This window comes from Eurytemora carolleeae, unplaced genomic scaffold (genome assembly GCF_000591075.1).
Source record: "Eurytemora carolleeae unplaced genomic scaffold, Eaff_2.0 scaffold72, whole genome shotgun sequence".
Lineage (NCBI taxonomy): Eukaryota > Metazoa > Arthropoda > Copepoda > Calanoida > Temoridae > Eurytemora > Eurytemora carolleeae.
Window position 1 is genome coordinate 253,228 of NW_019396031.1, and position 10,367 is coordinate 263,594.

Consider the following 10,367-nt stretch of genomic DNA (forward strand, 5'->3'; position numbering starts at 1 on the left):
TATCAAAAAAAATTCAAGTTCACAAAAAATTCGTAGACTAGACTTAAAAATACTAAAACGGGATCAGGGACGTACTCATGAATTTGTACAGGGGGAGCTAAAATAAAATTTAATTTAGTTTAGTTTAGTTTAGTTTAGTTTAGTTTAGGTTAGTTTTGTTTTGTTTAGATTATGTTATGTTATGTTATGTTATGTTATGTTATGTTATGTTATGTTATGTTATGTTATGTTATGTTATGTTATGTTATGTTATGTTATATGTTATGTTATGTTTAGTTTAATTTAGTTTAATTTAGTTTAGTTTAGTTTATTAGTTTAATTTAGTTTAGTTAGTTTAGTTTAGTTTATAGTTTAGTTTAGTTTAGTTTAGTTTAGTTTAGTTTAGTTTAGTTTAGTTTAGTTTAGTTTAGTTTAGCTTAGTTTAGTTTAGTTTAGTTTAGTTTAGTTTAGTTTAGTTTAGTTTAGTTTAGGTTAGTTTAGTTTAGTTTAGTTTAGTTTAGGTTAGTTTAGCTTAGTTTAGTTTAGTTTAGTTTAGTTTAGTAGTTTAGTTTAGTTTAGTTTAGTTTAGTTTAGTTTAGTTTAGTTTTTAGTTTATGTTTAGTTTAGTTTAGTTTAGTTAAGTTTAGCTTAGCTTAGTTTAGTTTACTTCAGTTTACTTATAGTTTAGTTTAGGTTAGTTTAGTTTTGTTTAGATTATGTTATGTTATGTTATGTTATGTTATGTTATGTTATGTTATATGTTATGTTATGTTATGTCTGGATTATATGCTTCATCTAACACATTCACATTCTTTAAATCAAACAAAAATATACTAAATGCTAACTTTTATTTTCAAACATTTTTTACAAATATATGTTATAAAGCAGGTCATTTTGATTTTTTCAATTTTAAAACCTGTTTTTTTATTTAAGCACATTTTAAAAATACGAATTATTGTGCAAATTAACAGATAAAATAATGCTTATCTACAGATGCTATAATACTTTCTGTGGCATCATGAAGTATAGTATAGAGTTTCACCAATATTTTCCAAGTGGTCTTTATAATTAATATGGAGTTTAAAGATGACTTTTGAACCAAGAAACTGAAAAAGTACTCATGCAGGCTTATTCAATGAATAGTGAGAAGTAGCTAAAACGCGCAGACGTTTTTCAATCACTTCGCTGAAAAGAAGTGGTTGAACCACGTCTAAACGGTTCAACCATGTCTTGCTAATCATAGAATCTGGTCCTTGATGAAATAATATTGAAACAGAAATATTGATTTTATCTGTAATTGCACCATCTCTATATGTTTATTCCAGGTCACCTTTCTGTTAATTTTATCTTAGTAGCACTGAATTACATGATATAGGAAACAACGTAACTGGATGTTTCCAGGTATTTCCAAGCCAATAGCTTTGTCCCCACTGCAGCACTATTTTGTTCTATTCTGCAGGTTGTTTTTTGGCTTTTGCTAGTTATAGAAGCAACATTTTCACATCTTAGGAGTCTGCATAGTTCCTAAACTCTGTCTGCAGTATCCATAATTTAATAGATTTAATCAAACCAATTGATTTCTCTTCCCGACCTTCTAGTATCTTGGTTTTAATTAAATGTTTATTCATCCGCATAATCTTCGGATAGATCCGTCCCGATACTTGAGATAGTTTTCAGATGGAGTAGATTCTTCTCCAGTAGTTCTAGACTCTCCCTGATCTGAGCATTTGCTCTAGCTAGTGGAGCTACTGAGTCCTCAACCTGGCATATTACAGCTGAGAGCTCAGACCTCTGCAGGGATGAACTCAACCCGTTTGTATAACTAGAGGAATCTAGATTCATCGACCTTCTGCAGTTACTAGCAGAGGGAATCCGAGATCTGAAAAAATTATTTATTTATGAATTTCAAACTGTGTTCACACCAACTCTAGTCTTCATTTCATCTTGTTTAAAATGGTTTTGTTATAACTGCAGAGCTTGAAACTTATGATATGATATTTTTGTTAAGGGAATTATTGACCTTTTCCCATGAAACAGTTGAAATTCAAAGATATCATTTTTGATTTAGTTTAACTCTTAAAAATGGGAAATTTTAAATCGGGTAAAAAATACTTAATTATGGAAACTATATTTTTTTGTGTTTTTACAACGTAAAAAAAAATCTTCTTGACAATAAAGGAATTGATTCTTAGCCACAAATTTGGATTTTCGAAATCCCGATATCTTTGCAAACTGATGTAGTTAACTTTTTATATTTCATTCTTATAATTATTAGATCCATGGACTATAACAGAGTTCATAGTTTAAAATATCTAAGATATTCGACATTGATTTGTAAAGATATGGGGATTAGAAAATAAAGGTGGTTGGCAGAGACTCAATTCCTTTATTTTAGTAATAGTACAAGAACAATTTTCAGAACTATCAATTTTACTAGATGACATTTAACGCACTATTTACGAAACTTTTTAAGTCTTACGTTTCAATCAGAATTTGTAATTTATTTTTAATTTTCAATAAGATCTTACCCTTGAGATCTTGTAGATGAAGGTCTACTGGTTCGGATAGAGGCAGGACTAGCTCCTGTAGTAGAATCTACATTACTGTCCAGCACAAAGGTTCCAACCTTCCTAGAGGACTGAGTCCAATCCTGCTCCACAACATAGGACCTGGAGATAATTAGATTTATAATCTAGTCATATCATGGATATGAATGTGGCAGAATTTGATTTTAAGGAAGTATGATTCAAAGGAATTGAGTTTTTGCTACGATCTTTGATTTTCTAATCCCAATATCTTTGCAATATCTTTGCAACCCAATGTCGTAGAAACTTAATTTCAACTATGAATTCTGTTAGATCAAATAATCTAAGAAATATCAACAGATTAAATCATCAGGTTGCAAAGATATGTGGGTTAGAAAATTTGAGTTTGTGGCAAATACTAACTGAAAGAATTAAACCTTGCATTCAATTATGTTACACAACTTTCCATTCTTTATATCTAAATGAATTTCAAAAAAGTTTTCACGGTAAAAATGAATTATTTTCTTTGATAGTCCTCTCAGAACTAAGCAATTATGTATTAATGGATAAAATCTTTTTTTTTGCCAAAAAAAGCTTAAGTTTTATAATTCCCCCCCTCCTCATCTCTTCTCATATGGAACTGTTAATTCAAGAAGAAAAGTTTGTCCAAGATGTTGAATACAGTGAAATGGTCTCTTAGTCCCCATATAATCCAATTATTTCAAGAACAAAGGGGAATCTTGTTCAAATAAGAAAAGTATAAAATGTTTCTAGAAAATGTTTTCTCCAACTTAATTTTTAATTTAAAGATATATTGTTAAATGTTGAAATCCTAAAGTTTTTACAATTGTAACTTTTCTGTGTGAAATTTAAATTTCACATTTAAAATATAAAATTAAAGGTTCATTCATTGCGGAGTTTTATTTCCTTTAATCATGAAAGTTAGAATTTACAAATGCAGCGCCGGACATTCTACTCTTTAAAAACGGGTTTTCATAGATTTTAATTAAAGGATGTTGAAAAATGCTCCTGTGGAGTAGGGACATTATTTTTACTGTTTTAATAAATGATAATTTGATCATGAAATGTTTAAGTTAAATTCTTTAAAATCATACATAATACAAATGTACAATGTATATTTGCAGTTCTTATTAATACTGCAGATAATTGTTCTATCTATGCATCAAATCTTATTATAGTGCGACAGGGTATTAAAGAAACTTTAAACTGAAAGAAGTAAAATCATGTTTGCAATGAAGTTAGGTGCAAATTTCGTTTTCAAATTTTTAACCTTATTGAGATAAAGTTTTACAGTTTTATTTGAAAAAAAACATTAAGGAGAAGTAGATGGAATTGACTTTTTGCTCAAAATCAAATTTTATTATTTGATATTTCAAACTCAGATTGTTTATTCTAACAGAATTCACAGATTTAAGGTCTACGACATTGGGTTTCAAAGGTATAGGGATTATAAATCAGAGTTTGTGGTAAAAACTCAACTTCTTTGACAAAAAAACGAAGAAGAAAATAGAAACCTGAGAGTATCCGTGCTTATTGTGTGAATAAGAAGTCGATCACTACCAACCGGAGAATCTGTATCCAACCTAGAATATGATTGTGTGGAACTACCAACCGGAGAATCTGTATCCAACCTAGAATATGATTGTGTTAAACTACCAACCGGAGAATCTGTATCCAACCTAGAATATGATTGTGTTGAACTACCAACCGGAAAACCTGACTATACTAATCCGTCCTGACATTATCATCCTGAGATATATCCTACCATTAGCAGTATAGTTCAACACTACTAATCCGTCCTGACATCATCATTCTTAGATATATCCTACCTAGAGCAGTATAGTTCAACACTACTTATCCGTTCTGAGATATATCCTACCTAGAGCAGTATAGTTCAACACTACTATTCCGTCCTGACATTAACCATCATGAGATATATCCTACCTATAGTGCAGTATAGTTCAACCCTAATAATCCGTCCTGACATTATCATCTTGGGATTTATCCTACCTAGTGCAGTATAGTTCAACACTACGAATCCGTTCTGACATAAACCATCCTGAGATATATCCTACCTAGAGCAGTAGAGCTCAACACTAATAAGTGCAGTATATTTCAACCCTACTTATCCGTACTGATGTATATCCTACCTAGAGCAGTATTGTTCAACCCTAATAATCCGTCCTGACATTAAAATTTTGAGATATTATACCTAGAGCTGTAGAGCTCAACACTACTTATCCGTCCTGATATGTATCCTACCTAGTGCAGTATAGTTCAACACTACTAATCCGTCCTGACATTAACCATCCTGAGATCTGAGATAATCCCTCCCTTCCTGGACTGCAGTTCAAGCAAACCTGAAAGAGAAAAAGGGTTTAACAAAACTATTTTAACAAATCACGGTAGGATTAAAGATAAAGAAAAAACAATAAGATTTTTTAATGAGAAAATTTGCGTTTCATGAGATTGTCTAAGAATGTGATTAGTTTCCTATACTATTGTAATCCTTATATAATGAAGTTTATTTTGTAAGAAAAATAAATGAATAAAGTCTATGATTTATCTATTTATTTTGTAAGAAAAATAAATGAATAAAGTCTATGATTTATCTATTTATTTTGTAAGAAAAAAAATGAATAAAGTCTACGATTTATCTATTTATTTTGTAAGAAAAATAAATGAATAAAGTCTATGATTTTTCTATTTATTTTGTAAGAAAAATAAATGAGAAAGTCTATGATTTATTTATTTATTTTTTAAGAAAGATAGATGAATAAAGTCTTTGATTTGTCTATTTATTTTGTAAGAAAAATAAATGAATAAAGTCTATAATTTATCTATTGTTATTTACTATTTTCTTTACGTTTTCTATACTAGGTGTTTGAATGTATACATGGGAATGAAATCATGAAGTGAAGACTTCAAAATCGTCCTGGACGTACGCGGCATTTTTTTGTGAATCTTATTAATATAGTTTTATACTTTAAGTAAGGAACACTTGTATATCCATTTATCCTTTAGGAAAGGTGTAATTTTCGAATCTTCTTCAACTTAATGTTTAATATTATACATTCAACAAGAGGAGATTTCATTTTAGTTTGAAATTTAGCATTTTTATAAATACAAAATACATTCCCGTTAAATAAGAAATAAAACAGCCTGAAATCCTCATATACAGCCAATGTTTAATGTAAAATTAAAGCTAGAGTAGTTTAAAAGGACCATTCACTTTTTTGGGTAATTTCAGGGTAAACTAAACAGCATATTCGCTGTTGATTGGTAATAGTCTTACTTTTCAAAGACAACTGTGGCCGGAGAAAAAGCCTATTTTTCGTTCAGTAAATATTTAAATTTTATTGGGCGGCTGTTACTGAAAAAACATCAAATTGTGTCTATAGAGAGGGACCGTCCCTTTCCGCTCAAATTCTGAACGAAAAATCGGCTTTTTCTCTGGCCACAGCCCAGAGTTATCTTTGAAAAGTAAGACTATTACAAATCAACAGCGAATAGGCTGTTTTTTACCCTGAAATTACCAAAATAAGTGAACGGTCCCTTTAAGAGATTGCAAAGTCGCACAATTAATTACGAATAAAATTAACTTTTTCCTTGTTTAGATTTTTTAATTTTTTAATTTTTTAATAAGGTAGACCATACAATCTATAATCTCATTTAAATCTTTTCAAAATCAGAGACGTTTAAGATCTCGACAATTTAACATAATTTATAGTTGGAAATGTCTAAGGTCCACTACATTAGGTTGCAAAGATATAGGAATTAGAAAATCAGAGTTTGTGGCAAAGACTCAATTCCTTCACAGAAAGCTTGGATTTTTGCAAAACCACTATGATTATTTTTGCAGAAATTTATAATTTTCAGGCCTTTAAAATCATCTTTGAATGGGGGAAGAAAAAGGAAAGAAAAAGGGACGGAAAAGGGAAGAAAAAGGTAAGGAAAAGGAAAAAGGGAGGGAAAAAGGAAAAGGAAAGGGAAACGGGAAGTAAAAAGGGAAGGAAAAGGGGAGAAAAAGGGATGAAAAGGGATGAAAAAAGGGAAGGAAAAGCGGAAGATAAAAGGAAAGAAAAAGGAAGAAAAAGTAAGAAAAAGGGGAAGAAAAAACGGAAGGAGGAAAAGGAAGGGTGGAAAACATATTTTCTATTCATTATATTAAAAAATTGTTATAGTATCATGTGCATTTAAAAAAATACAATCCCTTTAAACCTAAACCTATAGTTTATTGTACCTTGAGAGTCATCCCCGCCAAGCTCTCCTCCTCGGATTCGAAGGTTCGTTCTACGTCGTCCAGAAGAATCAGGAGAACATCGTTCATCTTATCTCCTCCCAACAATCTGTCACCAGATTATTATATAAACTATTCATTTGTAATATAAGGACTTAAAATAAGGTGGAACTGAAGTTTCTCTTTTAATGAATATCAAAAAGAGTTGTACTTAAAAAAACGTATCTTTAGTAAATAATCAAGTCACCTGTATATTTAACTACAGTTTTCACTTTCTAGCAAAATACACTCAATATTAAACATCTTGGAGCCATATGGTTTATATCCGGTCCCGTTCAATGTTCATGCACTTTTCGTAAAAACTGGAAAAACAAGTTCAAGCTTTACAGGGTGTACCAGGTTTTGAATACAGTACACAAAATACGACCTTCACAGGGTGATTTAGATTGCAATATGCAAAATACGATCTGTGGGCTGTAAATTACAAGGTTGACCAGAATTAGACTACCATAAAAAACTGCAGTATATAGCAATACAACCTCTATAGGGTGAACTATAAATAAACAGCACAAAACTCTATATGGTGATACATAAAATACTACAGTATAACAACACAGCCTCTATAGAGTGAAGCATAAAATACTACAGTATAACAACACAACCTTTATAGGGTGAAGCATAAAATATTACAGTATTACAACACATCCTCTATTGGGAGAAGCATAAAATACTACAGTATAACAACACATCCTCTATAGGGAGGAGCATAAAATACTACAGTATAACAACACATCCTCTATAGGGAGAAGCATAAAATACTACAGTATTACAACACATCCTCTATAGAGTAAAGCATAAAATACTACAGTATAACAACACAACCTCTATAGGGTGAAGCATAAAATACTACAGTATAACAACACAACCTCTATAGGGTGAAGCATAAAATATTACAGTATAACAACACATTCTCTATAGAGTAAAGCATAAAATACTACAGTATTACAATACAACCTCTATAGAGTGAACCTGAACCCGAATTAGATTACACACAACAATGTAAATCTATATGGGGTGAACCATTTAGAGTACAGTACAACATTACAACCTTGATACTTCAATGTAAACCATAATAAGGGAACAAAACTATCTCGAGCTGTGAATATGAGATTTACACTTTTAGCAAAGGTTTTCTAACATTTAAAGGGACTGTCAGTGTAATTTCAAGTGACCTTCCATGCAAAGATGGCAATGCCCGATTCACAACGGTACCCTTAAATAAAATATGAATTAGATACAAATTTATGAATTTCAAATCTGATTATTTTTAATTTTGATTTCTCTACAATAGTGACTAGCGCATTTCTACTGCAGGAAGACGTATAGGAATTATCAGAATTGGACACTTTTAAACTTAGAAGAATGACAATATTCTTCACATTATAGATCATATGAAGGTTTCAAGGGTACTGTTGTGAATTGGGTATGGAGGGTCCCTTGAAATTAAGCAAACAGTCCCTTTAAAAACTATGAAAACTGTTTTTAAAGCACTAAACTAAACATTATCTAAAAAATCTAGTGTTTTCGAGGAAATGCTGAACCTTAGTTAAAGACTGTAAAGATAAAAGAAACATCACGCAACCAAATAATATAAATAAACTGCAGAAAAATTATAAAAATCAGTAAATAATAATATCCCTGAGTCGATACTGAGCTCCGGATTCAGGTTCAGAGACTATTTCTCCTTTACTGATGAGGGTTGCTAATCCGAACTGATAGGAACAACGAGAGGAAACAATAAAATCCGCAACCTTACTCTAAATATCATGCTTGATGAACATTCAATTTTTCAAGATTTAGCTAAAAGTGTAAAAAAAAGGACAGAATTTGATTAGAGAAACATTTAGAATATTAAGATCATCAATTTTCCTGAAGCTGCCACTTTGACTGAGAGCATGATATTGCATTAAAGAATCCAGTTGAATCCTGATATTCAAGAGCAGCAGACCAGGACGCATATAATCCTCGATACCCCTCCGTCTTGGTTAGATGAAACACCATGAACTCCAAGGTTTGTTGGTTCAGGATGAGTAGGAATAATGTCCTGTCGGGACCAGCTAGAAATACAGCTTCTTGAATGACGAATGGAAATGTTGTGATGGGCTCCTCTAGTTTTCTACCTCGGATGAGTTTACTAAAACTTGACGTATTGTCAGATTGATTATTTGTAATAATGTAAGAGGATCTGGAATCTCGAGGATCGGAGAGGATTACGGACGGTTCCTGATCTTCGCTGAGTTTAATTGATGCTTTCCCGGCAGGAACTGATATTTCGTCCTTCCTGCCTTGGAACCAGTTTATCTGATACTTATTCTTTCCTGCAGATTTGGTTTTAAAGGAGCAGGTGAGAGAATATCCTTTCTTGCTCTCGGAGATACAAACTGAAATAGTTCCGTCCACACACTCTGCAGGAATAGGAACCCGTCCGGAGGTAGGTTTTATCACGGCTCCGTTCTCCTCGATCTTTAATTTTCTCACGATATTACTAAATGCCAGGAGATCTGCCTCTCCGTTTGCTCCAATAGGAAATGGAACAATGTGACTAACTCCCTTTCCCAGCATACTTGCTTTATCATAACAGGACAGCTCCTCACCTAGAGATAGAACCCGGTCTGTGGTTACCACCTCAACCACGGATATAAACCGTTCTTTGTTCTTCCTCTCTCCCAGCAGAGCTAACCTGAACTCATTTGTTGAGACCTGGAATATGGCAGCATCATGGTAGTGTTTATCCTCCTTTACTCCGGGTAGCGGGAGAACTGCTCGTCTCACAACTACACAGTCACTATCAGCTCTAAGCTTGAGTTCGGCAATAAATAAATTGTTCTCTCCGGCCAATAAACAAATATAATTCCCGGAGGAAGAAACTGATTTAGGAGCAGTAACCTCAGATGCGGATATCTGTCCTATTTGCTCCAGGATCAGGTTTGTTCCACGTGGAATGCTGGAATCACTTTCATCACTTTTCACAGAAAGACTTGAAACTTTTCTAGACTCCATGGTTTTTTTTTTATAAATGTAACTATAATGCGGCTTTCGAATGGACAGAGGTTAACCTGGTCACGAAATTATTGACATGAGGTTGGATGGATCGGAGCGGAGGGTATGGTTTGACTGACAGACAGTTTAACACTCAGAACTGTATCCATGTCTCCATCAAACCTTGGTTCGGAGCTCTGGACTGCGGGAGGTACACAGCCTCTAAACTCTACTCCGAGACTTGGTTTCTGTAGAATACAGCATCGCGGGATATTGATCCGAACCTAACGTATATACTATGTATTATGTATACTAGCGGAGAGAATATAAACGGTTCCTCCTGCTCCTTCTGTTAGACTAATACTGAGAGGAAATTCTACAGTGGTTAGTATTCATGATCAGCCAACCAAAACCACTCGTAATCTCTCCAAATTTTCACTTTTATTGATATATATTTCTATCATCTCTTCATTGAAAATTTGAAATCACCAAAAACATTTTTTGTTTACTTTCTTGCTCTGAACATAGTCTACAGTCACTGCCAGAGTATGATTTGCACATGT

The 10,367-nt window shown here is 32.5% G+C and overlaps 1 protein-coding gene across 1 annotated transcript; it reads right to left on the reverse strand.

The window, feature by feature from the left end:
* Positions 1–873: 873 nt before the first annotated feature.
* Positions 874–10,240, reverse strand: LOC111696477 (uncharacterized). The gene is made up of 7 exons (XM_023466088.1): positions 8,695–10,240; positions 8,464–8,582; positions 6,769–6,874; positions 4,788–4,885; positions 4,040–4,108; positions 2,508–2,648; positions 874–1,858 (listed from the first exon to the last, which is right to left on the reverse strand). Exons 1-7 carry the CDS (start codon positions 9,823–9,825, stop codon positions 1,600–1,602), a joined length of 1,923 nt encoding a protein of 640 aa, XP_023321856.1. The 5' UTR covers positions 9,826–10,240; the 3' UTR covers positions 874–1,599.
* Between the last annotated feature and the right edge of the window lie 127 nt (positions 10,241–10,367).

Excerpts from the sequence above, each read along its gene's own strand:
- LOC111696477 (XM_023466088.1), bottom strand. The coding sequence starts at position 9,825 with ATGGAGTCTAGAAAAGTTTCAAGTCTTTCTGTGAAAAGTGATGAAAGT. Across the intron at positions 2,649-4,039 it reads ATAAGCACGGATACTCTCAG|GTCCTATGTTGTGGAGCAGG; the intron begins GTTTCTATTTTC and ends AATTATCTCCAG. Across the intron at positions 1,859-2,507 it reads TCATCTACAAGATCTCAAGG|ATCTCGGATTCCCTCTGCTA; the intron begins GTAAGATCTTAT and ends TAATTTTTTCAG.